The following is a 26,781-nucleotide window of genomic DNA, read 5'->3' on the forward strand; positions in this document are numbered from 1 at the left end:
CACAAAGGAGTCAGCAGATACAAGCAAACTTATTCATCTTTAAGGAAAAAATGTAATCCAGAACAACAAAACAATGCTCCTAATGTTAAAGCTATCTTAATAATATGACTTCTTTAGCACATTGTGGAGGACAATTGACATTGTCACCCGTTTAGTTTTATTTATTTTACACTTTAATTATGGGCCTGTAGCTAATAGGTCTTTATGATTTGTGCAGACTTCTTTGGTCAACTGATATTGGATCTGTCAGTGTTGGAAAGTAACCAAGTACACTCAAACATAGGCTACTGTACTGAAGTACAATTTTGAGATATCTTATATTAAGTGTTTCCATTTCCTGCTACTTTATACATGTACGCCACTAAGATTTAGAGGGAAAACCTTTTACCTTTTTTCTCTTCTACATTTGACATCTTTAGTCACTGGTTACTTTGCAGAACCAAATTATGAATGAAAATGCAACCATTAAATAATTTATGGTGTATTATAAGACCATAGTTGCAAAAAAATAGCACATTAATGTAAAAGTTTTTTTTCTGTGAGAAAAAAATTCTGCATATGGGAAATTGTTGGTATTTAAGTATAGTTTGATGCTTAAAACTTTATTCCAGTTAAACTTTGAATGCAGGAATTTCACTTGTTAAACTATTTCTACATAACATCATTGCTACTTTTACACAAGTAAAGATCCCTGTTCTGTAGGATGTTGTTCAACAGTTTAAAAATAAATTCTATATGCAGTACACCTGTATTTACTGTTATATTGGCGGTCTTCCCAGGTGCCGGCAGAGGGCGCTGTGTGTGCGTCAAATGAAGGCAATAAGGGAAGGAGGAGATCCAACATGGCGTCTACAATAACAAACGTACCGCTGCTGTTTTGCATAGCTTCACTTTCTTTGCAAATCAGCTCCTCCAGACTGTTATCTGAGCCTTGCTATAAACCCATCACAGACGACAGACCACAGTCGGTCAAGTAAGTGACGAGAAAATGTACATTTTATTGTGACCGACAGTTTAATATGGACTCTTATCTCCCGAGTGAGCCAACGTTAAAGTTGACGGTTATCAGTTGAGATTTGACGTTAGGTTCAACGTTAGCATAATAATCGGTTGACACTAAATAACTTAACACTTTTACGTCTCTAAGCACAAATTCCAAGGAGCTTGTACTTGAATGAGTTAAATTTATGCTACTTTTTGCTTTATTTTGCTACATTTGGAGGTAAATGTTCTTTTCATTCATCAACTCATCAACCCTTTTATCTACGGGGAGCAACTCAATGTTAATAAACTAGCAAAGATAAGATTGTGGAGTGAAAAGTAACACGACGAATAAATGATAGTTACGTATTTTCTTAAAAAAAAAACAAGACACAAACACAGAACTGTGTTTTTGCAGGAACACGTGAAAGTGAGAAATATTTAACAAACTAGTAACAGCAAATGAGGTTCAACCCCTGAGTGTCTAAGGTTTCTAACTGAAACAAATACGATTAAAAATATCAAAGCCGCCATAGAGTCCAGGTTCCCCGGACCCATCTAACTGGTAACTCAGCCAACTAGTCTCAACCCTGGACAGATGCTTCATAAGACACTTATGAACAGAGTCCACCGGAACCAAAAGACAACCAGATGGTGGCAGGAAAAAAACAAAGGGATGTGCTCCCAAGACGTTGGGAACAACCACTTTAGCCTACAGGTGCTGGCTGGAAGCATGGCTTCTACCAACCAAGACGTGACCATGCGCACCCAATTACAAGCACCAGTACTGAAATTGCAATAAAAGAATGTTAACCAGAGGAAGTGGGGACAGATTCTGCTCCCTATAAACATCCAGAGATTAACTACCTCCACAAAAGTAACGCAACAAAATTCTTGTTCCCAAAAATCTCAGTCACAATGCTGAGGCACTTAAATATTTACTCGTGAAAAAAGTGCTTAAACTCAGTTTAGCATGAACAAACCTCAAGGGTCACAAACTGGATTGGCACCAAAAATCAAGCCTCGTTTGTCACATTAAGGCTAGATTTACCAAATGGGTTGGCATCCCGGACGAGCCCCCGTTTGTCACAAACTGGCTCAGGGAATGTGACGAGGAGGAAGTCCACGCAAAGTTACACTTATACCAACAGAAATAATGAAACTGCAGTTACCACCAAACAAACAATGGAGCGTGCGGAGTCAGTAATGGAAGCCATGCATGGATGGATGTGTGCTGTGGAGCGTCACAGGTGCACAAACGAAAGCCAGTGCAGGTCGGTCATGTGCTGTAGCAAAGAAGAGGCCGGCTGAGCGCATGGAGCAGCTTTTATAGCCTTGAAGGCCCAGGTTGTCCTAATCAAGCTAACGACCCTCCCATGTCAGCCGACTGGCTGCTGAGGTCGGCGAGGACAGCCTCCAAGACGGCGGGAGAGGCATCAGGAAATTCCAATTGAAACGTGACTTTTCTGTGATATCATGTGTTTCTCCATCAGACCACATATATACTGTATGTGTCTACATTCCTACAAGATGACTGTGGTTTGTTGTGATTGCTATTGAGGATATTAACAAACTGGATATGAGCCTCATCCTTTTTTACTTATTTCAGGACACGGCCCCGCCCACATGAGTATGTGAAGGTGTCGGACCTTCCTCCGTCCTGGGACTGGAGGAACATCGAGGGGAAGAATTATGTGAGCGTCACACGGAACCAGCACATCCCCCAGTACTGTGGGTCCTGCTGGGCCATGGGAGCCACCAGTGCACTAGCTGGTAACCATGTGGGGATGGAGGAGGGGAGGAAACAAGATGGGAATAGAGGGACAGACAGAAGCTGGGACTGATGTAACATGTGTTCTATACAGTATGCATATTGTCACGTGTTATTTTGGATTGTACAGTATCATGTTAGCGTGGCAGCTGTAGCATAGTGAGCATGGAGAGCAGCGTCCACCCAAGTGAATTTGACCATTTAAACATTTGTCATTGTCGTTCTTTTCTCCAAGACCGTATCAACGTCAAGCGTGGAGGGGCGTGGCCATCGGCCTACCTGTCAGTCCAGAACGTGATAGACTGTGGGAGGGCAGGCTCTTGTTACGGAGGAGATCACCTGAGAGTCTACGCCTACGCACACGAGAGAGGCATTCCTGATGAAACCTGCAACAACTACCAGGCCAAAAACCAAAGTACAACAATATAGGATTTCTATCTTCTTCTTTTTTACTCTGATCATTCTGTCTGTTGATGAATTTACGCTATATGGCCAGAAGTATGTGGACAAAAAAATGATAGAGAGGATATTATTGAGGAAGTGTAAGCAGCATTGTTGGTTGCAGTTGGGCATCAAAGCAGCTGCTCTGAGTCTCAAACTAAACACATTTGCGATATTGCATTTTGACATCACACTGTAACAGTATAGTGGAAGCTTTCAAATTTAACTTCATGGAGATTGTATGGAATTGCAGAGTAAGCGTCGCACTGCGCCGTAAATCATTATAGATGATCTCATTTGTTTTAGAGTGTGAGCAATTCAACCAGTGTGGCACCTGCTCCTTCTTCGAATCGTGTGCCGTCGTGAAGAACTACACGATGTGGAAAGTGGGCGACTATGGGGAAGTTTCTGGAAGAGACAAGATAAAAGCGGAAATTTACACCAATGGGCCCATCAGGTAGAGTAAGTCCTCCTCCCCAGTCGTCTTCTAATTATCCATCCGCCTACACACTCTGTGTGAAGTAAAGAGATTCAGCCTGAACTTTTCACTGCCATTCTTCATTATAGTGAGGTTTTTATTAGTAGATACATTACTTATCATTTTAAAACCTTTGAGAAAAGCAGCAGCAGGAGTGTAAAATGCTTTTCTAATACCCGCAGATTAAGTCTAAAAACTTTTTCATGAGTTGTCATTTATAATGTATGGGCTAGTAATATTCTGACATGAAGAATATAAAACAAGATGATAAATTTAAGTTTGACAATGAGTATAAAAGATGTCTAGTTGTGTGTATGGGGGGGGGGGGGGGGGATGATAATGTCCATATTCAATTTGTAAACATATTATATTTGTTCCTGTTTTTACAGCCCTAAAGCACTGCCCTCACCCTGATTTGAACCCACAGAAACACTGTTTCTGTGACTCATCGTCACAGGCCAGTGATTATAATAACGTGAAAAGAACACAAAAAGAAGATTAAAGCATTTCATAAACTCTCCACTCTGTCTTTCAGTTGTGCCCTGATGGCCACCGCCGGCCTGGAGGAATACGCTGGAGGGATCTTCTCAGAGTTTCACCCCCTGTCTTTGCCGAATCACATTGTCTCTGTGGCTGGTTGGGGTGTGGCGGAGGATGAGACCGAGTACTGGATCGTCAGGAACTCCTGGGGAGAGTTTTGGGTTGGTCTCTCTCTCTCTCTCTCTCTCTCTCTCTCTCTCTCTCTCTCTGCACCCCACCCTGCACACCTCACTACTTTACACGTCATTAATTCACTCTTTTATCCATTAGGTTGCGGGCCGGTGGTTTCACTGACTCTGGTTTCCTGCATGCAGAATAAAAAAAATGTTGTTTTGTTTTGTTTTCAGGGAGAACACGGCTGGGCAAGAATAGTCACCAGTGCCTATAAAGGAGGAAAAGGCAATTGGTTCAACCTGGGTATTGAGAAGAACTGTGCATATGGAGACCCTGTTGTAACATAGGTGTCTTAATAAACTGATAGAAAGACTTTCATTTTGTCATGGCTCTGTTTTTTGAAACATTTAAACAAATTTGTATCATTTGGAAAGGAATTGTGTTAGGAAATACATGTATTTCTTTATATTTGTGTTGCAACATTAAATAGTGATCTTCAAAGAATGTAGTTACCTTTGGACAGAGCCAGGCTAGCTGTTTCCCACTGTTTCCAGTCTTTGTGCTAAGCTAAGCTAACCGGCTGCTGGCTCCAGCTACATATTTACCGTACAGAGTGGTATCAGTCTTCTCATCTAACTCCAGCTCTCTTTTACAAGCTTAACCACATTTAGACACTGAATTTAAATACATATTCTAACACAACTCATTTTTTATGCCCTGCAAGGCCAGAAAATGCAACCTAAATACATGACCTGTTCTTTCTGAATTAATTTTTTAGCTCAAAATGTCTCATTCCCAGAAAATAACACGGTGTGCAAAAACTGCTGGTTCTTCACTCCTTTAAATGACGGCCGAGCTTATTTATATTCAGCTGTTGTGAAACAGTGTTGGCAGGTCTCAGGAAAGGAGAGCTTACAGTTCCACTTCTCTTTTGACTCACGCTGCATAACAACTGCACAAACATCTGATAATGAGAGTCTGGAGGCTGACCATCCAGAGTTAACATCAATCAAAACTGGTTTGGACACAGAGAACCAGCAGATAACCACTTCCCTATAAAATGAGCTAGGTGTCATTTTTCCTGACACGCAAACTTGACTTGTGGAAATGTCTTCTTTGTTCAGTTGTTGCGTTAATGATAGCGTGATATTTTTTGTCAACAATTAACCGGTCCAAGTGCCCTTTATGTTAGGGGTGTCAAACTCATGGCCCGCGGGCCGGGTCCGGACCGCTTTGTCATTTTACGTGGCCCGTGAATCTGCCAGCAAAAAAATAAATAAATTAAAAGTTAGACTTGATTATAAAAATATCCCCATAGTCAAAGTTATGAGATAGAAAGTCATAATTATGAGATAGTTAAACCCAACAGTCATAGAAGCAGCTCTTCATAGGTTACCCTACATTTGACATAGAAATGTACTGTGAGTACATTGAAGACTACTTTAAACGTGGCTTTATAACAGATGACATACTTCACATGGGATTGTGCAAACACACCCTTGAAAGGATTTTAAGCTTTGAACAAAGTTATTGTAATAACTTGTGTTTGATATTTGTCTTTGCTATTTTCTTTAAAAGTTTGATAGAATAATGTGGGTTTCTTAACCCTAAATTAAAAAGATTGAAGTTATAATAACAGAAATGTGTTTAAATATAATTTTACATTTATATAATTGCATGTACGATATTTTTATTTACTTGAATAAACAATGATGAAATGCAGAGAGAGTTATTTACCAATATGTTAGGGAGTAGTTACATTTACACAGTCTTACATTTACAACTGGTCTTTTGAGGGCGATTACGGTCGCCCTCAAAAGACCAGTTGTAAATGTGGCCCAGAGTGAAAATGAGTTTCACACCCCTGCTTTATGTGGTCGGATTAATCTTATTCCTCTCTGCCATATGTGTAGTCCAAAAACTACATCAAAAACACATCAATGTGTACTAATTCACGGTCGACAAATTCACTATTTACTGTTTAGTTAAATTAACATTTGCGACAGCGCCCAGTTGTTTTAGGTCTGATATAGATAGTAGGCTTTGTTAATCAGTTCAGGGTTTAAAACAAAGTCGTACATTTGAAAGTCAGTATATCATTGAAAGCAAATACTCTTCATGTCATCTAAGACTGTTGTGAGTGGAACAAAGCCAGGGTGAACATCTGGAGGGCAGCAGAGTTTTGAGTCTCCACCCTTCTTTTTGGGGTTTCTAGAGACAAAAAGGATCATTCATGATCACAAACAAATCGCAAGTCTGAAGCCTCTCCCCTGAAATCATGCTGTCATGTGTCAGTTTCCGCTCCGTGCTGCTGTTGCAACGCTCTACTTCTCACTTCTGCAGCTTCCTCATTCTGCAGGACTCAAATCTTGCACTGAACATGTGTTTCAACAAATGTTTTAGGGTCAGTGTGAAGACAGGATGTGAGTATAGGGCCCCCTCCCCCCCTCTGCATGCATAAGCAGAGGATAACAGAACATGCATGACTCGTGAATGCAAACCGACTGGTTTAGCGGGGAGCTGAAGGCCATAATTAGAACAGTTTCGCTATAGCAGGTTCCTGTGTGGCTCAAACGTCTCTGCGGTTGTAGTTTCATAACTGCACACACAAGCGGTCTCCTGCTGATTAGATTTCTGCTCTTAATCACTTAATCTCATTTGTCCCTAGTTGTTGGCTCCTTTCCATCTGTTAGTGTTTGTGTGGACAGATGCCAGATTTTGTGACCATTGATCAGGTTTATCAATAGTCCTCTTGTTCACAGAATGATGAAGTGGCTTCTTATTAACTTTCGTTTCAAGTGTCCTTTTGTCTCTCTGTCTTGCCAAACATTCCTCCACCGCGCCTCCAACACACAGTCAAGTCAGCAGGTGTTAGCAAGAAAAATACCGGAAGTTGGCCGATCTTTTTTTTTTTTAATTAAGTTTGATTTGCCACGTTTAAAAAGAAAAAGTGGTTCTTAGTGAGATAAACAAAAAAGTAAAATATCCTGTTCAAAGATATTTACAAACATAACATAATGTTTTGTTATGCTGCAACATTAGTGATGCTTGCACATTAATACACCAATAATTAACATCATGTATACATCATTCTAAAATGTGCCATTCTGAATAATTTACTTTTTGTACTTAAAGTATACTTTGATGTTATTACTTTTGTTCTTTAGATAAGATTTTGAATGCAGGACTTTTGCTTGAATACTTCCTCAACCTCTGGTCACTCACAACAAATGTTATATTACAGTTTTGATTATTTTGATGTCCTCTACATATTACTCTTATGCTCTATAGGTTATAGTTGTTTGTAGTTTCATCTTCAAAGGTCCCAAACAAGTGGTGGAAGAAATAAAAGGAAAACGCCTAGCTTACTTAATTGCCAGAATTTGCACACTGTGATATTGCTACTTTCACTTAGGTAAAATATCTGAGTACTTCATCCATCACATCTTCCATCTGAAATCACTTAATTGTATAAATAGATATGATCGTAAAGTATTGCGGTTGCAGTTTTATTTTGAAAAACGACCATAGGAAATGTTATTTCTAGCTTGACAGTTAAAAGCTGAGAGGAGCGACTCAGTTGCGCATCAGCGGCAGGCTGCCGCTCCTCTCGACTGTCTCTCTACAAGCAGAGGGCATTTTTTTTTTTTACTTTTTATTTAATATTTTGAATCCCCGGAGCTTTTCATTGTATCCAGCGCAGCCTCAGAGCAACTTGTCATGAGCATCCCACGGCAGGAGACCTAAACAGTCGGGTCTGGAAGAGGGGAAGATGCCTCATGGACCGCTCCATCACCGCCAGTGCGCCAGTTCAGGGCATCCCGAACGCCGAATAACAAAGAAATGCCGAGGTTTAGCGTCAGATGGATGGTTGCGGTGGTGCTGATTCTCCTAGTCGGCGGCGCTTTCTTTTTTTGCGAGTATCTGATCTACTTCCCGACCATCCTCAAGTGCGCCTGGCCGAAGATCAGCCATGCACGGGGTGGAGAGGGCATTGACGGCCGGCCGATGGACTCAACGGTCCGCGCTATGGTGCTGTCGGACACCCACCTCCTCGGAGCCGTCGGAGGACACTGGTTCGACAAGCTGAGGAGGTAATGTCTTTTTATTTATTTTCATTTTTTTTATTTTTTTTTAAGTAATCCATCACTCTCCTCCTCTTCCCACCCGTCTGTGCTCCGGGCTCTGCAGGACTGTAAACAACAACAAATAACGCTTACTTGTTGTCTCCAAACGCACAGGGAATGGCAGATGGAGAGGGCTTTCCAGACCGCTCTGTGGCTGCTCAGGCCCGAAATAGTGTTTATTCTCGGGGATATCTTCGACGAAGGCAAGTGGAGCTCGCCGAAGGTAACGTAGAGCTCCCTTTTTCCCTTCTTGCTTTGTCTGCAAACCCCACAGTGCTTATGATGATGATGATGATGGTGGTGGAAGAACAGTATGTGGATGCTGAGCAGAGGCCGGTACTCTCCGGTCATCATCATCAGCAGCATGTTGTACCATCCAGGCACCAGAGGCTGCAGGTTTTTTGAAGAAAAACACCAACAGCAGCAACCTGCGTCTTCTCAGCCCTCCGTGGTACATCCATCCTGCTTCAGGAAAAAGAAAAAAACCGTCCCCCCGGGGAAATCTCACACATCTATTACTGGATCGTCAAATGTGATCCGTCAGATAGAAGAAAGATGAGGTGTTGAGCAAGTGCTGCACGGAGGAAAGCCTCATTAAAACAAGAGATAGAGCTTGCAGACTGTAACATCTCTAATAATCGTATTATGTTCCCCTCGTCGGATTCCTCATTCATTTTCACACTTGGTTGGCATCTCCGCTGTAATTTGTGGGATTTGTTTCCAAAACGTTACATTTTCAGAAAGAGAAATACCCGAAAGAAGGTCTGCAGCTAGATATTTTTTCATTATGTATCAATCATTTTCCTTGACTGATTGGTTTACATGTACAGAAAACAGTGAAAATCCTCACGTTTTAAAACTCGAAACCACAGACAGTTCACCCAACAAATCACAAATACATATTTTTGATTTAGTATTCTAGATTGTTTTGGTGTGAGTTGCCTAGAGTATTGAGATTGCTACCTTCTCTCCAGTATAATGGGACTATGTGGATCTTGCGGGGCTCAGAGCACCAAAAAAATATATTTGAAAAACTCAACAGCAATGTCTCATTACAGAAATCATGACCTGGATGCTCAAGATAATTCACAGACCTTTTTGTGTATGTAACTATGTAATTGTTTCAGGCTTCCTCTTGGATAATATAGATAATATGGATAAAATAACCTCAAACCAGCCATTTTTTACAGTTTGGGCATCTGTCAATCTGCCCTAATTCAAAGTAGCATCAGGGAGTCATTTAGAGACATATCAGTGGGAAAAACATCACATAAGCCCACAGCACTAATGTAATTAAAGGTCTCCTGTGTACGACTTCGGCCCCTGCAGGTGCAAAATTGAATCTGGAGTCTGAATCAAAGCCACCCGGCATAGACAGCCACCCATGGGGTCTGCTGGGTGACCCACAGAGATCCCATTAACTCTCATGAGCTTCCCAGGGGAGTTTAGTCTTCTTATTAAAGGCCCGCGCTGAAACCTGCCTCAGCTGTGTGTTTGTGTTGTTCTCTCTGCAGCACTGGGAGGACGACGTGCGCCGCTTCAACAGAATGTTCAGACACACCCCTGACACCGAACTGGTTGTACTGGTTGGCAATCATGACATCGGTTTCCATTATGAGTAAGAACAGCATGATTGTTTTTATTGTTCAACCTTTAGTCTATATGCTGCTCCATCAGGCTCAGGTTAAACCTGTACGTGAGTTCAGGGAATGACTCACGATAGAATAAGGACTTTGATTGTACTATTTGTCACTAGTTAGACCTCAGAATGATAATTGTTTTAATTATGTTATTCAGTTACAGACATATCTGGTAACAGACTTTGACGAGAAAAGTTTTTATATCTAAAGAAGACTATTGGCAGCCAAAAAAAAAAAGTGAATAAAAGCCTCATACTGTTACAGTGCAGAGCCAGCAAACGATAAGAACTAAAGGACTTTATCCATGTTGCATTATCTTTGAGGAAATATTTGATTATGAGCCAATTAGGAGGAATTTTTTACTGTGCAAGGGTTAGACACCGTAAAAGAGGTCAGGGACATAGATATCTGCGAGGACACCAAGGTTCATGTCTGATGTGTTGTTTTATGAGAAGGCGATATATTTCAATACTGTCAACAAATCAAAAGGCACAAAAGGCTTCATTACAGCCAACATAGTCACTGTAGATCTGACAGAATCCACTGTACAAGATAATGCAATATACTTGTATCACGGACGTCTTACATTATCAGTATGTCAGTTCATCTTGGAGCCTGCATGTTTGTATCGGATTGCATTATATTGCAGAGATGTTGCGTTCATCATGTCCACCCCCCCCCCCCCCCGTAACACTGTTTTTGTTTGAAACTCTTGTTCTTAAAATGTCAGGGGAAGAAGCAGTGAAATCAAATACAACAAGATGCATGAAATCCTCCTGCAGTTTATTATTTGATGCCTCTGTGATTCATGATTTTGGGGATTATGCAGACACACAGCGGCTCATATGTGCTTTGATTGGACACGTGCAGCAGGAAGGGAAATGGCACAGTTGTTATGTAACCCCGTATGACAGACAGACGAGGCAGACCGAGCAGCAGGTTGGTTATTTTTATTGCGGTGTGGTGAGCGTGTTGTCTGTGTGCCTGCAGGATGGACTGGTTCAAGCTGCAGCGCTTCGAGAAGGTCTTCAACGCTTCCTCCACCAGGATCGTCACCAAAAAGGGAGTGAAGTGAGTGGCAGTATGGATGCAACACACATGATGACCCTGCAGGAATGTGGCTCAGCAGACCGGAAGGTCACAGGTTTAATCCCCCCCCCCCCCGAGCTAGTCTCTGACAAGAAAAGTGCTTTTAAATAAGACAACAGAGAGTTAAGTGTGCCAGAGATCTTAGATATCTGCTGATAGGCACAAATAGCACTTTACATTCCTGTTTTCACACGGTGAGCCGATGAACAGCAAGGACTTCAAAAATCTACTCCTCATCAAGTCGTTTTAGTTTGTTATCGAGTCCTGAAAGTCCTTAAACGTTCTCCTTGTTTTCCTGAAAACGAAGTATATTAGACTAGAAGAAGTATATTTAACTAGTTTCAATGATTTTCACAAGCAAAGTTGAATATTTTTCAGTTCTGGTTCGGTGACCTGCATTATTCTTTTTATTGAATTTCCACTGAAGATTCAGACATTTCTTTTAATCTTTATTTAAGGCTGAAATAATATTTTATTCTATTTTTCTATTATTTCTTCACTTTGTTTGAATAAAATATGGCTTGAGGACTTCAGCATTGACAGAAATCCTTTGATATGATTTTTCTAGTTAGATTACTATTACAAGCAAAAAATAGCAAGACACCTTGAAAGTGGATTGGATATTTATATATAGAATATACAGACAAAAAGAAAGGAATATAATATAAAAACATAAACTTTAAAATGAAAGATGATGAAAATAATATATAGTTTTAAGCTGTTTTCTTTTTGTTAATGTAACACATATTGAGAAAGTCATGTTATCAGATCTAAACTAAGAATAATTCATTATGTAATTTATTGTATGCATTGTAGACTACAATATTAGTTACTTCATTTCAAACTATGCATTATGTTTTCATTATACATATTCAACCCATGCACAAAGGTATTAAAATGAAAACTGGATATTTATGATCAAAATATTTAGTATTAAATCCTGATATAAAAGAAAATCCATAATTTGCTTCCTGCAGCTGCACTGCAATGAGTGTAGACATGTTGAATGTTGTGGTTTGATTCATATTAAATTGTAACCAGACAATTAGCCTTGTTTGTGCAGCAGTGATGCAGCGCTGCACTGACCTCTTTAAACCCAAAGAGGTCAGTGCAGCGATGCTTCTCCTCCACCGAATGTCCTTAAAGCACCCAGAATAAGAACATAACGATATCATTTGTCTCCTCTCCTACTTCATGCCAGAGTTACTGAGTGTTATTTATTTTTGCCTCTCTCGTCAGTTTTCTGCTGGTGAACAGCGTGGCCCTTCACGGCGACGGGTGCCCCATCTGCCAGTCGGTGGAGAAGGAGCTGATCAAACTCTCCAGAGACCTCAACTGTTCTCTTCAGGTGGGGAGAACATGTCTGGAAGTCGGTTCGCTCACTTTCAGGCTGTCAGCACCTGAAACACACTGCTGCTTGTGTAGCGTGAAAGACTCAAATCAAGTGGGGAAGAAGAGGGAAAAAAAACACACTTCTATCCAAAGCTCAGTGTACCTGGAGCCTGTGTTTTGTTGTTTTTAAACATTGTTGGAAGACATTGAACGTGGTGGCTGATTGCGTTTCTTGTGGAGTGATATGAAATAAAAAATGATGTTCGAGGACATATTGTGAGCTGGTGGAGAAGACAGCCCGGTAACTCTTTGTCGTCTTTTGTGCAGAGTTCACAGTCGGGCGGCGGAGTGACGGACAGCTGCGAGGGAGCGCAGCTCTACCCTCCCACCCCCCCCATCATGCTACAGGTAACCTGCAGGTGCACTCTGCGTGTTTTCTCTCTTCCTGTCCAAAAACTTCAAGCAGAGGAGGATACAATCACTCCTCATCAGAAGCTCTAGAATTAGTGCTGAGTTGATTACTTGCTTGAAGGATAAGTCTGTCTTGATAATCACAAACTCAAATGTACATTTAAAGATGAATGTGTTCGTCCTGTCCTCGCTGCCCTTGAAGTGACTCTTTCACTATTTTGGGTGTCTTCTAAAGACTTCTTAGTTGGAAATTCCCTTTTTTCCCAGACATCTTTCCTCGCTGACCGTCAGAGGAGGGATAGTCACAGAAAGAAAAGAGTTTCTCACTAAAAGGACACCTACTAAATTGAATCCACTCTGCTGAAGCCTCAATTTCTCTCCGTGGATTTTGTCTCCCATCATTTACATGAGCCGGATCTCTTCACAGCCAGTATGGGCAGGATGGGAGATCACAGCGACCAGTAACTGATTCAACGTACTTATGAGAATATTATGTGAAGACAGACTTAAACATTCCTACTCCTTTAAACAGATATGTAAGCAGTTAATTTCATGTTTGAACTCATTTGTCAGTTTCACATCACTGTAAATCAAATCCCTTCTGGTTTCGTCATTATTTTCTGATAATTAGTAGATTAATCTAAAAAGATTATATAGATCAATCAACTAAAAGTTGCCCGTTAACTAAAACTGTGTGCAAACTTAATGCTGTGCATCCACCTCCTGTTCAAAACCCACAGTACTTTTTAAAATTGTTTTGTGAAGATCCAGAAGTTTTTTTTTTAAAGATAACAAACATGAATTTGGGATAAATGTGTATGTACAAAATATCAAAAATATTATTTTATAACATAACATGATTGACAGCTACAGCCATTAACACATCACTCAGTGTAAAAACATCATACTGTTGTTCAAATGACTAAATTTGTCCAAAACCCAAAGATATTAAATTATATACAATTATATAAACCATAAAAAACAAAGCTTGAACCAGAAAACATTTATTTATCAATAATTATATAAATTCATTATTATTTTTCCTTCATAAATGACCAGTCGATGGACTAATTTATTGTTTGATTTAACTGTTGTGTTAACACAGCTTCTTGGGTGCTTGTGTGTCGTTTTAGCATGTTTTTTGGACTAAACTACTCCAGGATCTTTGTTGCTCATAAACTCTTGTTAATCTTATTTCATTTTTTTAAAACAACATTTTAGATTAAAACTAATAAAAAGGTATTATTTCCCATGTTCTCCCGGTCCTCCAGCACTATCCTCTGTTCAGAGTGAGCGATGCCGGCTGCACAGGACAGGATGCTGCACCGCCTGAAGAGCGACACCTGCTGTTCAGAGAGAAGTACGACGTGCTGTCCAAGGAGGCCTCACACAGGGTGAGTACTCTGCAGTCTCATCACACAGACTCTATTGTGGGGTTTCATTTCTCCTGGATCTCGGTTTCATCCAATTAAAACACAGCACAGCGGTCTGCTGTCAGAAATAGCCCTGTATAGAAACCGCAGATGAGGATGATGATGATGATGATTATGAAACTGGTGATGTAAGCGAGCAGCAACCGGCCTCTGAGGTACATGTGGGATCTCTGTCCTCAGCTGCTGCAGTGGTTTAAGCCCCGCCTCATCCTGAGTGGACACACCCACAGCGGATGTGAGGTTCTCCATGACAACAAGTACCCAGAAGTCAGCGTGCCGTCCTTCAGCTGGAGGAACAGAAACAACCCCAGCTTCATCCTGGTGAGTAACATCAACATCTGGAGAGTCCTGCTCTGTTATTTAGAGACGAAGGATGGTGGACGAGTGTGTGGGTGAGATCACTCTTTGTGTGGAAAAATAACACCTCATTTTTTAATTGAATTTATTTAAGCAGCTATAATCAATATTTGTATAGTGACTATGTAAAAGGAGGTGTACTAAGTGAATTCAGCTGTTAGGCCTTAACATTGAACAGGAATGGTGAAGACATTGAAATAGTGACTCTGCTATCAAATTGATTCTTGACAATTATTCATTTTTAGATTAACTGTTTTGTCGGCTGCGTGTTTGTTATTGTGGAACAATATTTGGACTAAACTATCCCAGGATCTTTGCTCCACATCCCTCAAGTGTTCTTTATTATTTTCTTTGACCTATCGAGACTGCAAAATATGATTTCAAAACAGAAGTAAGCCAGATATTTCCCAGATGGACCTGGGGAATATGAATCTCTACAATGAATAAAGATAATGTGATATAAAAGCTCCTGAACGGCTACAAATGGAACTTGTGGTGAGATTTCCTTCTCAAATAAATTCTAGTGAACGCAAAACACAAAATTTGTTATTATGCCAACATTTTGAATAGCACCATGTAATTGTGTAGTGGGGATGATACAAAAATAAAAATAAATCAGGGGTTTTATCTTAACATGCAGTAAAGAACCAAAGAGTTCACAGGGGCCCTAAGCAGCCACCTCAAAATGAACACGGATTATCACCTCAAACACATTCATCCTCTCCTCCTCTCCTCGTCTCCTCGTCTCCTCCTCTCAGGCGTCGGTGTCACCCGGCAGCTACGCTCTGTCCAAGTGTTTCCTGCCGGAGGAGAGCACGGTGATCGGCGTCTACTGCTCGGCCGGCGCCTGCATGCTGCTGCTGTTCCTGGCTCACTGTCTGTGGATGAAAGGCCTGCTGCAGTGTCTCAGCCTCTGCCTGCTGGGGAAGCACAAGTCTATGTGAACTACGATACCCAGAGTGCACCAGGACAGAGCCACGAGAGCAGAGTACATTTGGACTTGGTAAATACTAGATGTGACGTTCTCTCCCTCTCTTCAGAGCGGGATGAAAATCTGTTCGTGCATCCTCGATTCGTTTGTCCAAATGTTTTACGGCGCTGTGAAGGAGTGTATGTTTTAATTGTCTTAAAGGGACTATCACTTCGGATATTGATGATGTGATTATAGCCTGTGGTGACAAAACAGATGTTGGGCCAAATTGTTGTTACAAATCATCACTGGTGTTTGTTTTACCTTCCGTGGGAGTGCCAGACGGATGGAGCTCACGAAAAGGAAGCTTTTCACTCACAGAAAAGTAACTGACTTTACAACAGTTTTCCTGTGACTGGCTGAGTTATTAGAAAATACACACACACACACACACACACACACACACACACACACACGTGACATTGAGTAAGACAATTAAAATAAGTACATATTTAAATACTAACTGTCTCTGGTCTGATTTGAAGGTGGTAAAGTCAGATTTATGTCTCTTCACTCTGATGTTAACTGTGATCCGATGTAAACACACTGATCATCTCACACTCCCAACACTGTTTCTGTTGTTGATGTCTGATCGTTCATCCAGGTTTCTCGCTGTTTTTATGATGCATATGTGAATATATTTATTGCTGACTTTCTGTGCCAAATGTTTGTGAGGGGCTTTGCCAAATTGTTGAAACATTTCTGATGAACTGTAAATAATAAATAAGAATCTAAAGCTCTGTTTTTAGAGAGTTGTGGTTTAAACTAGAGGTTGATAATCATTATTAGAGGTATGACTAATCACCTGAAGCCATGTCACTCAATGGATGAATACAAAATATCGTGGGATGTTCTCTACACGGTCGACTTCAGAGATGGACACAACGTTATGATTGTAGAAATGAATGTGATTGAAACACAAAACACAAAATCATGTCAAATAAAAACAGTTGTAAAAGAAGTACAACATATTGGGGACATCTTCCTGACACGGTTCACATTTGACTCTGCTTCTATTTGTCTATTTACATTTATATTTAGGAATGGACAATTTGAAGCCGTTTACTGAGAGACTACAGTTGTATCTATCTGGGATTTTATGACGTGGTGGCGCTCACTGTAACATGTTTTTAAGGTAACATGTTGTAATGTTGCAAGTCAGTGAGCAGCAATATTTGATTTGAAATGTTTTTTGGTACTTTGATTTGTCCGCTGTTTAAATAACAGGGTTCTTCTACATCCACAAATTGGGAAAAATGCGTGTCACAATTTCTGGTTGAGCAACTGTCCAAAAGAAAAAATTATATTTACATATACTAAATTCAAAAGTGACATAAAAACAGAATCCTGACATTTGAGAAGCTTGATTAATAAAATTGTCACTAAATAATTTTCTGTTAATCAACTGAAAAAATCCTGTCTAGTTCTCAGTTATTTTTTAGAAAATTTATGACACATGTAGTTAAGACATATTTGGGATGAAGACTTGGATCCACATTGTCCACTCCTGATCTTTTTTTAGACTGTGACAGATTTAATCTCGACAATCAGTTTTCTACATTATTTCGCTGAAGTGACGTTCCCTGTATCAGGAGGGAAGAAATAAAATGTAACTCCGTACCTTTTTCAAAGTATAATCCCTATTTTTTTTTTTTTTAAATCAGACCACATTCTGCACAAAAGACCCTGAACACCAGAGGTACCAGCACAGGTGATCTATTGTGCTCGATTCGGCATCTCTCTGACTCTCCTGTTGGCTTTAGTGCACCTGAAGCTACACTTTTATCATATAATGTACATGAAGTACTGGGACTAATCCCCAGCGTACAGCAGCTCCGACCACCTTTAACCTGTGCCGACGTCTAATCAGAGAGAAACTCAAAACACCTGTGAGGAGCCTTTAGATCAGAATAACCAAATTGTATACATTGTGATATATCAGGACATGTCAAAAGGCCTTTTTCACCACACTTGTCACAGCAGGAAAAGCACAGGCGAACATAATAAAATGAAAGATAGTTTGAATCCATTTGGCTGCTTCAGTTTTAGGGTCCTGGTATTGTGCCTGCTGGCTCACTATCACTGCTTTCAGGGAATAAAATGAGAGCCAGCTTTAATGTTATTAGTAAAAACCTGTGCTTTCCCTACTCTGACAAGTCTAAATGTCAAAAAGTCCTATGTTTATACCAAAACAATTCTGCTCAAACGACAATAAAGATACTGCATGTACCCAGCCCTCCTCACCCACATACTACTTCTACTGTGTGTGTATACGAGCCCCTCCACTCCACTGACGCATCCACGAAAAACAAAAGAACTCAGTGGAAACAAATCTGGACACCAAGATGGAAATAAAGCAAAGTCCTCTAATGTGCCTCTTTATTTAAAGAAAATAAAAATGTCATTTAATCATCCTCCCAGGCCAAACAAGGTTTTTGCACCTCCAGTCAGTTCACTCTCTTTTGGGGATAGACGTGTACTGTAGCAGAAGAAAAGGCTGATGCTGTTTGTACAAGGAGAAGAGCTTGTCTTGTTGGGTGCTGCTCACACATTCATAGTGCCTGTGCCATTGGGTATGGCTCCAAAGGACCAAAGAATTACTAATATTGCACGCTCTCATTTATTCATCTCCATTCTAAACATGCTTTCCTATGTGTGTATGTATACATATTTACCGTATACATACATAGGTATGTACACCTAGGCACACACATAATTAAACATGTATAATTGTACATATATATTTATATAGACCTATAAATTTACATGTACATACATTTATAAAATTTTACACACAACGCACACTCACCCCTCACATACACACACACACACACACACACACACACACACACACACACGCACACGCACACGCACACGCACACGCACACGCACACACACACACACACACACACACACAATGCGTCTGTGAGTCTATGTTTGTTTTATGTACACATGCGCACAGGCACGCACATCAGTACAGATCTCAGACACACTTCATATCGAAAAAACGTTGGTTCCTATTAAAACAACACCAGGTTGCAATTTGGACACTTTCAATGGATTTCCAATGTTTGTTTAAAGCTGTGAAATTCAAAAGAAAGAAAAAGAAAAAGGAGGAAAAAGAAAACCAAAAAAAGAAAAAAGAAAAACAAAAGGCATGGCGCTGCAACATCTGGTCTTCACTGCAGGTAAGTGGTTAATTTGCATAATGTATACAGGTTTTTAGGATTTTTTCCCTATTTTTTATTTTTTACTAAACAGCATTTCCTTTTTTTTATAAACCAGAAAAAACTAAACTCTACAGAGAAAGTCCCCTACCCGCAGTCTTCCGCTGCTGATAGAGATTGACATCAAGCTGTACAGCGCAGTCGAAAACATACTTACATCTGAGCTCATTTACAGGTACAGCCATAATCAAGGCACAAAGATCTACAAGTAGATTTGTTTTTCTTTCAATTAAGTTGTACAAAATAATATTACATTTTACAGTCTGTACAGGATAATTCAACCTTGCACAGTGTACAAGTTAACAAAAAAAAATAAAATAAGAGAACAATACATTTTTCTCTCCCATCCCCCTACCACCCTCCCCTCCCATCAGTATTTCTAAGCTAAAAGGATGGTTTGTGTGGAAAAAGGAGGCCGGTCCGAGTCTGTGGAGGCAGCAGGGCTAAGGTGCAGAGATCTCAGTCCCTTTTCCTTCATTTAAATCCTTCTTCGTGTCGTTCCTGCCCTACTCCCACTTCAATCTTTCGCTCCGCATGTCTCTCGGCCGCTCGGTGCACCCTGCAGCTCGGCAAGCTAACATCGTGACAGGGTAATAAATATTGTGATGCTACATTGTGTGTATGCTTCCTCTGGAGAAAAAACAACAACAAAAAAAAAAAAAAGAAAAAGTTATTAAGGAACCTGATGCAAAGTGCATTTATCTCTTCATCCATTCGGTTCCCCTCCGTCCTCTCCCGTTGCTCTCCGGTGCCGTCCAGTCGTCCAGTCGTCTCCCACACGGAGAGAAGAAGTGGCTCAGAGGGGGTGACGGGGCAAAAAAAAAAAAAGAGGGGGGGGGGGGGGGGGGGGGGGGCAAATGTGATGGTGGCGATCCCAGCTTTAACCGGCAGGTGACACACAAACATAACAACACACACACACACACACACACACACACACCCCCCACTCGCTCACATGGCATTCCCCCATTTCTTCATCACACACACACACACACACACACACACACACACACACACACACACACACACACACACACACACACACACACACACACACACACACAGCCTCTACACTGAGGTCCTGTAGGTGTGTTTTTATGTATCCACACCCACCAGTCCAGGTCCAATGACAAAGCCAAAAAAAAACAGAAGGACACAAAGGGGCAAGAAAAAAAAAAAGAAGAAAAAAAAGGAGGTAGCCCAAGGCTTAGTGGAATGACAAAAAAATCAAGGCATTCAAAAGGAAGGATTAAAAGAAAAAGAAGAAAACAAGAAGCGGCACGCAACAACTTTGTTCCCCAACCTTGCTCTCACAATCGGTGAAATGGGGATGAATCGGTCTCAGAGAGAGAGAGAGAGAGAGAGAGAAAAAAAAAGAAGTACAAAATGCTAAGAAGTTAAGAAGAGGAAGAGGATTTGACACACTTCAGTAGTACTTCATAGTCCTCGACAGGAGGGGTGGTCAGGGGGTTGTTGAGGGTTTCTCTGGGGGGAGGAGTAAGGATGAAGGAGGAGGAGGAAGAGAAGGAAGGGTTCGTCAAGGATGCAGAATGATGGAGAAAAACACAGAAGGCTGACGGAGGCGGTCTCCCATCACAAGAGTTCGTACTGCCGCAGGTGCATTCTCTGGATGATGTCCCGGCAGTCGTTGAACACCCGCCGGATGTTCTCTGTGTCCACGGCGCAGGTGAAGTGGGGGTAGCAGTAATGTCTGCCGTCGCCACTCGCAGTGCTGATCCGCTGAGGAGAAGAGACAGAGGACTTTAAGGGCGATGAAATAGAATTTGAAACCCCTTTCTACCTTTAACTGGTGTCCTTGCTTCAATCCTCAGGTGTGCTGCTCTGTCCCAAATAAAACCACTTCCTGTCCCTGTAACTTCATCTTCTCTTTGAGTTGTCATTTATGATTTTCATACTAAGTGAAACTAAACAAAAAAACTAAATATCTGCATATCATCAGTCCGGACTGTGGCTTTACTTTGATGACAGATACTAAAACACTTTTCTCATTTAGATTAGCTGACACTCGTTTTGATGTATACTATCAGAGTTTTCCCGTGATTGTAGAAGTATTACTTCTTAGGACTTCATCACTTTCTTCCTGAGATTCCTTGGATTTATCGCCATAAAAGGAAGAGATAACAGACCTCCAGTGCCAAACGACGACAGCCCTATATTAGACTAAATTAATCCAATGTTGGTTATTAAGCTAAATCACTGGGGCCATTATTTTTATATGAAAGAAAAATATGACAACACTGGACAATTCATGAAAGGATAGAAGGGGGACTTGTGACAAACACCAGTTTGATGTAAAAATAAAAAAAGTAACATAATTCAATCAAATGTGATTCAACTTGAGTGTCAGAGTTCCTTCTTGACCTTACGACATAGGCATTCAACACTGACGTCTAGGGATCTAAACTGAAGAAGAGGACACACTTTCTGCTGCAACAGCCGGATACCGGTGTGCAAGATTAACTGGTGTTTAAATTATCTGGTGATATACGCGTGAGAGAGATGTCTCGTATGGCGGCCTTTCAGGAGCAATTGTTGACTAACCAGGAAATAAACGTTTTGATCGATTCACCTCTTTCTAGCATTCTTTTGTCGGTATCTTTTGAAAGATTACAAACATAACAGTTTGCTAAAAAATTCATTACAAGTGTGTGACGAAGAAGGTAGTTGTCGATGCCCTTTGTCTTATATTTGTGTCATATATAGTTATTAATCGGATGTGAAGTTGATTTGAGAACTGTTTACTTTCATACAGTAAGTGAAATATACCCAGCTTGATGAACACAGTGTGGAGAAGGCTGTCAACTGTGATTGGGTCCTTGTGTACAAACAGGAAGTGAAACATCAAACGTCACAATGTTACATCGCCCCATAGTGGTCGGAGGTCGCCATTATTCAACTCCAGGGCTCCCTGGCATGCACTGACTGGGGCATTTTCAATGGAGATCTGATCATTACAGATTATATAAATGTCTACATAAACAGCACCATTCAAGTTAAAAACATCCCAACTCCAAACCTTGGATTACTCCCCAAATAAAACAGAGCCTGAGGGAGAAGGTACAAAGCCTTTAGGCTCAAAGACTGGGCTCGCCTCAAAATGCCAGATCGGAGAATAAAAATGTGGTGTTCAGGGAAAAACTGAAATCCAGAGACACATTGGAACTTGAATTCGGCAATATGAACACCAAGCAGGCATTTCAGAAGTTGAACCCCTAAATGGGTGTGAACACAAACCCAAGCTGTGTGCTGTAACCGACCCAGAATGCTGTGCAGAAGAATTTCAGCACATTCTACGCCTGCTTTGACAGTCTGGATAAGAGGAGCACAGATGATGCCTGCTGCACCTCCTCCTCCTGTATCAGAGCAATATTCAGCCCATTCTACTGTACCGCTCTACTTACTTCTTTAACATGTTGTCAGTAATTAACCGGGCCAAACTCGCGTGTACAACCAACAACGCTGCCAGGATAATTGGTCTCCCCACAGCATACCTCACGGAGCTAAACAATGAGGCCGTTAAAAGGACCTCACACACCCACTCAATCAGCACCTTACCCTCCTGCCCTCCGGGCGCAGGTACAGAGCACTCAGGTGCAGAAGGGCTCGCTTTTGGGAAAAGCCCGATCCCTGTCGCCAAAAAAAAGTGTTTTTGGTGCAATGTTTATCAACGACGGTGTTTCAGAAACATGGACAGCGCTATTTGTGTGTAGAGGGTGCAGCGTGTGGGCGCGGAGGAGATCGATAGGCAAACAAGACACAACATGGTTCCTTAGTTCAGTTACTTAGCCTGCTGTCTTACAGAGACGGAGAGTTTCTACTTGTCGCAAACGGCTGATTTTTGACAGCGAATCGTTCAGAAATTCAAAACATATCTAGCACTCTGCTAGTGCTGCTATGTAAATGCTCTGATTACTGAATGTATTTTGAAACAGTAGTCTTATGTTGTTGTTGTTGTTATTTATCGTTTTTGAGGTTACTGCATCGTTAAAGTCAATTTATTTTATGAAAAAAATTGCCTCGGAATTTTTAACACCCCCGAGTCACCTAAAAACGTGTTCTCCATCTACTCAATACTCATAAATCAGTAATAGAGGCCTACATGTGTTTTAATCCCCCTCTGTGTGCCTTGAGATTATGGCTGACGCTTTTCACGGTTGGACACCCGTTGACTTCATCTCACTTTAGAAACAATCTAAACTTACAGACATATACTTACAAGAAACTCGTCTCGGATGAAGAACTTAGCTCTCGTCACTCTTGGGTCTTCACCAGGTTCAGGAGTTGCTAAAAAGAACCACAGAATCACAGTTTAACATTAACTTGACGTAGAGAGGAACTCCATTAGCACTTCGGGTATCTCAGCGGGACACAAACCTTCATTTGGTATGGTGTAGCGAGCATATTCGGGGAAGTAGTCTTCAATTTTGGATTTTCCAGCTAATACTTTCTCAGCCAGCATGTCCTGCTTGTTCAGGAATAATATGACCGATATAGTGCGTAACCATCTGAAAAACAAGAGAAAAAACATTTAAGAAACGCTGTTGTATATACACCGCCTTAGACCACCGTTATCTAATTTGCTCAAAGAAAGTCAAGAGTTTCTATGACATACGGCAGTGTTGATAATGAAAACAGGTATGTTTTTTCTTTTTTGGGGGTGTTTTTATGTTATCATTAGCAATTGTAACAGTAACGAGATGACAGGAAGTCGTTAATGACCTGTTCAATTAAAGAGAAATTCTTGTATAATTTTCAACTTTCTGGCTGACACAACAACATGCTAGCATGCTGTATGTCAGAGGTTCTCAGCATTTTGTAACTTAAGGCCCACTTCTGATTGTTAAAAATGTCTGAGGTCCACAGTCCTAAATAAATGAGAAAAAAAACAAACATAACATGACAAAAAAAGGAGAAAAAATAAAGTGGGCTATAAATGTGTTATATGCGTTACGCCACTGTCGGCTGTAATGACCAAAATAAACATTCTGCTCACCCTCACCCATCACTGCCTGACATTATGAATCCAAATTCAATGTATTCAGGGTCATATTTTCTCGCCGCACACTTCAGAGCAGTTACTGGGGTAGCACGTCTCCCACGTCACTGTTTACATCTTAAAATGTGACACACTTTGTGTCCCTGCATCTGAAGGAAGGTGAGCTCGTCTCTACTGAAGATGCATCGTGACTGCCGTGTGGACATTCAAACTAACTGGTCCTTCAAATTATGTTTGAATTACTATAGGATTTTTTTCTTCTTGAGAACATTTCGATTTCAAAATAACTAGCTTTGTAAATTACCCCCCAAAAAACTTGTATTATATAATTTAAGCAAGAAAGGGATAACGCCGCAGGGAAAGGACCCGACACGACAATTCACCACTAGGCTCAAACTTCATTCATGTTCCGGACTCACCTGTTGTTCCAAATACTGCGGAAGAGGTCCAGGGCTTCCCGTAGCCTGTTGGTGTTATTGTCTTCCCTTATTACCATGTTGTAGCTGCTGCTGGCCACCACGAAGATGATAGCAGTGACGTCTAGAAGGAGAGGAGAGGAACTACTATCACATGTGTGGAGGGATAACCCAAACAACAAGAGGTGACGTGACGCTGATGCTTTTGAGACGGACTAGATGTGATAGGAGGAGAATGTGTTGTACAGTGAGGCTATTTGAAGATGATCAAGAACAGAAAAGGCTGAAAGTCTCACCGTTAAAGCACTGGATCCATTTTCTCCTTTCATCTCTCTGGCCTCCAACATCAAACATGCTATGGAGGAGACAAAATACTGGGTCAGACTCACAACAACACACTCACTGTTGCCCTCCTTAATCAGAGAGAGAGTTCGTGTTTCTAGTGAGACGTCAGGTACATGTTGTACTGCAGTTGGCTGGTTTGAGAACGTTTACGGGTTAGTTGTATTTTTAATGATTATTCATATGAAGAAACGTTTGTTGGATGATCACAGAATATTCGTTTTCGGTCTCGAGCTGAATCTGCTCCTGATCTTAGGTCTGCTTTGCAAAATGAGATCGTAGCTCCTAATGGGACGAGTCTGGATACATGAATAATCAATTAATGAATAAATAATATGAAGAACAGCATTATTTGCACATACTCGGTACCGTGTGACCCTGGCTGGATATTTGGAAGTCATCAAAGCTGAATAATGAAAGGGGGGGGGGGGGAGTCATGTCCCAGGGCTTTTATATCAATCATTCAGGATGATATAATTTCATACAAAGGCCCGTTTCAGATGGTAGAATACGTCTGTTGTGTCTGCAACTTTGGAAATGGGTCATCAACACTCATGAAACATTTACTTCAACTTATACTGGTTGCTCTACTGCAAATAATGTTCAAAACTTTCAACTGGCTGAGAAATCACACCGGTCATAACTTATGACATTTCAGATTTAACACAAGACCAAGGCGACACCCAAGAGGGCATTCCTGACTGGCAGTATTGGTAAAGCAGTGATGCAAAGAGGAATCAAATGGTTTAAAAAGTGCGTCATCTCATCAGTGATTTGACGACAAATGATTTGCATAAACTGGAAAACGCCTGAAGAGCCTCCTTTTCAGGAATGTGACAGAATCTTTAAAGGTCACGTTAAAAAAAAAAAAAAAACTTTCCAGTTTCCTTCCTGTCTATATTCTGGAGGGTTTACAAGGTGAGGCCTGTTCATATAGTATTCATAGCCTGATTAAAGGAACTTTTACGGTTATATTTTCTGATGCTTGGAGTGACACAAAGAGATATTTCAAATTCCCTCTAGACTAACATTTGTAAGAAATCTACTTTGTATTTTGGTAGACCCTCTTGTGTCTGTTTTTGGGTGGGTGGCACTGGAATATTATTGATTTTCTGTGTTTGGAAACAGGCCTTAATTTTCTCTGATTTTCAGTACTAGTGTAAGATCTCAAAATAAAAAAATCTTACGCCATAAAAAGATATGTCCTTTTTGGAGGCAATTAGGCGATTACAAATGTATGTAGGCAGTCTAAACGTATAGAAGTTACTAACAATGTACTTGGCAAATGAAAACTTAAATATGATTTGCTTTACATAACAATTAATTATCAATATGGATGGAGCATGTGTTTGCAATAAAGAATTAACGACATCCAATAAAAAAGCAAAAGGAAAACATGTTTACATCGTGTGTGTTTGATGTCCGAGTATCTGAGCAACACTTACTGAAAGTTCACTTTGTCTACTTGGAACCTCGTCTCGAAAATCCCTGAAGTTAACACTCGGCAGCGTAGCAGGTCCTGTAGAACGTGGAGATGAAGACATATCCAATTCAGTAAAACTTCAGACAAACAAGCTTTTGGAAGTGATTTCCAAACTGTGAACTGTGCAGAACAATGGACTGACCTGGTCTGTTGGTGTGTAGTCATTCTGTCTTACAGAGTCAATTCTGTCCAGGAAACTGCAAAGACAGAAACAGTACACAATAAGATTTTGCACTAAGATTTTGCTGCGGGAACATGAAAGTTATTAAGATTCAACTATTCAACTCAATTCATTTCGTACAGCCCAAAATCACAAATTTGCCTCAGAGGGCTTTACAATCTGTACACATGCGTCATCCTCTGTCTCGGGACCCTAACATTGCTACAGGAAAAACTCCACCAAAAGAACCCTTAAAAACTACATAAAACAATTCAATGTCCCTAGAATGTCCCTTTAGGAAATGAATCACATTAGTCTCCATGAATACTGATTGCTAAACCAAACATACAGGGAACCAGAGCACAAAGAAAGAAAGCACTTTCACCAATCCCAACACAATCTTATCTATTCATTTCAACCTCTCTCTTCAACTGCAATTGTCAAATCTGATC

General features: G+C 40.7%; 3 protein-coding genes across 4 annotated transcripts in view; 2 read left to right on the plus strand and 1 right to left on the minus strand.

The window, feature by feature from the left end:
* The first annotated feature begins 836 nt into the window (after nt 1–836).
* Nucleotides 837–4,698, plus strand: LOC137866097 (cathepsin Z). The gene is made up of 6 exons (XM_068701766.1): nt 837–973; nt 2,591–2,754; nt 2,988–3,167; nt 3,500–3,650; nt 4,207–4,372; nt 4,559–4,698. The coding sequence occupies exons 1-6, from the start codon at nt 843–845 to the stop codon at nt 4,670–4,672; spliced, it is 906 nt and encodes a 301-aa protein (XP_068557867.1). The 5' UTR covers nt 837–842; the 3' UTR covers nt 4,673–4,698.
* Nucleotides 4,699–7,899: 3,201 nt separating this feature from the next.
* mppe1 (metallophosphoesterase 1) lies at nt 7,900–16,682 on the plus strand. The gene is made up of 9 exons (XM_068701647.1): nt 7,900–8,419; nt 8,567–8,675; nt 9,967–10,070; nt 11,083–11,163; nt 12,421–12,529; nt 12,841–12,921; nt 14,196–14,318; nt 14,538–14,678; nt 15,473–16,682. Exons 1-9 carry the CDS (start codon nt 8,169–8,171, stop codon nt 15,656–15,658), a joined length of 1,185 nt encoding a protein of 394 aa, XP_068557748.1. The 5' UTR covers nt 7,900–8,168; the 3' UTR covers nt 15,659–16,682.
* Nucleotides 16,683–18,036: 1,354 nt separating this feature from the next.
* The window catches only part of LOC137892539 (guanine nucleotide-binding protein G(olf) subunit alpha), a 44,666-nt gene continuing 35,921 nt past the window's right edge, over nt 18,037–26,781 (minus strand). For both annotated transcript variants that reach the window (XM_068737758.1, XM_068737759.1), the window contains exons 6-12: nt 26,312–26,366; nt 26,132–26,205; nt 24,641–24,699; nt 24,348–24,468; nt 23,307–23,437; nt 23,149–23,216; nt 18,037–20,651 (exon numbers count right to left, since the gene is read on the minus strand). In XM_068737758.1, the coding sequence (XP_068593859.1) occupies nt 20,505–20,651; nt 23,149–23,216; nt 23,307–23,437; nt 24,348–24,468; nt 24,641–24,699; nt 26,132–26,205; nt 26,312–26,366 (655 nt within the window). In that variant the 3' untranslated portion in view covers nt 18,037–20,504. The remainder of the gene's footprint in view (nt 20,652–23,148; nt 23,217–23,306; nt 23,438–24,347; nt 24,469–24,640; nt 24,700–26,131; nt 26,206–26,311; nt 26,367–26,781) is intronic.

The sequence above is a fragment of the Cebidichthys violaceus genome, unplaced genomic scaffold, assembly GCF_023349555.1.
Source record: "Cebidichthys violaceus isolate CVI_PGR_0920_01 unplaced genomic scaffold, fCebVio1.0.p SCAF_8, whole genome shotgun sequence".
Lineage (NCBI taxonomy): Eukaryota > Metazoa > Chordata > Actinopteri > Perciformes > Stichaeidae > Cebidichthys > Cebidichthys violaceus.

Excerpts from the sequence above, each read along its gene's own strand:
- LOC137866097 (XM_068701766.1), top strand. The coding sequence starts at position 843 with ATGGCGTCTACAATAACAAACGTACCGCTGCTGTTTTGCATAGCTTCA. Across the intron at positions 974-2,590 it reads GACAGACCACAGTCGGTCAA|GACACGGCCCCGCCCACATG; the intron begins GTAAGTGACGAG and ends TACTTATTTCAG. Across the intron at positions 4,373-4,558 it reads ACTCCTGGGGAGAGTTTTGG|GGAGAACACGGCTGGGCAAG; the intron begins GTTGGTCTCTCT and ends TTTTGTTTTCAG.
- mppe1 (XM_068701647.1), top strand. The coding sequence starts at position 8,169 with ATGCCGAGGTTTAGCGTCAGATGGATGGTTGCGGTGGTGCTGATTCTC. Across the intron at positions 12,530-12,840 it reads ACCTCAACTGTTCTCTTCAG|AGTTCACAGTCGGGCGGCGG; the intron begins GTGGGGAGAACA and ends TCTTTTGTGCAG. Across the intron at positions 12,922-14,195 it reads CCCCCCCCATCATGCTACAG|CACTATCCTCTGTTCAGAGT; the intron begins GTAACCTGCAGG and ends CCGGTCCTCCAG.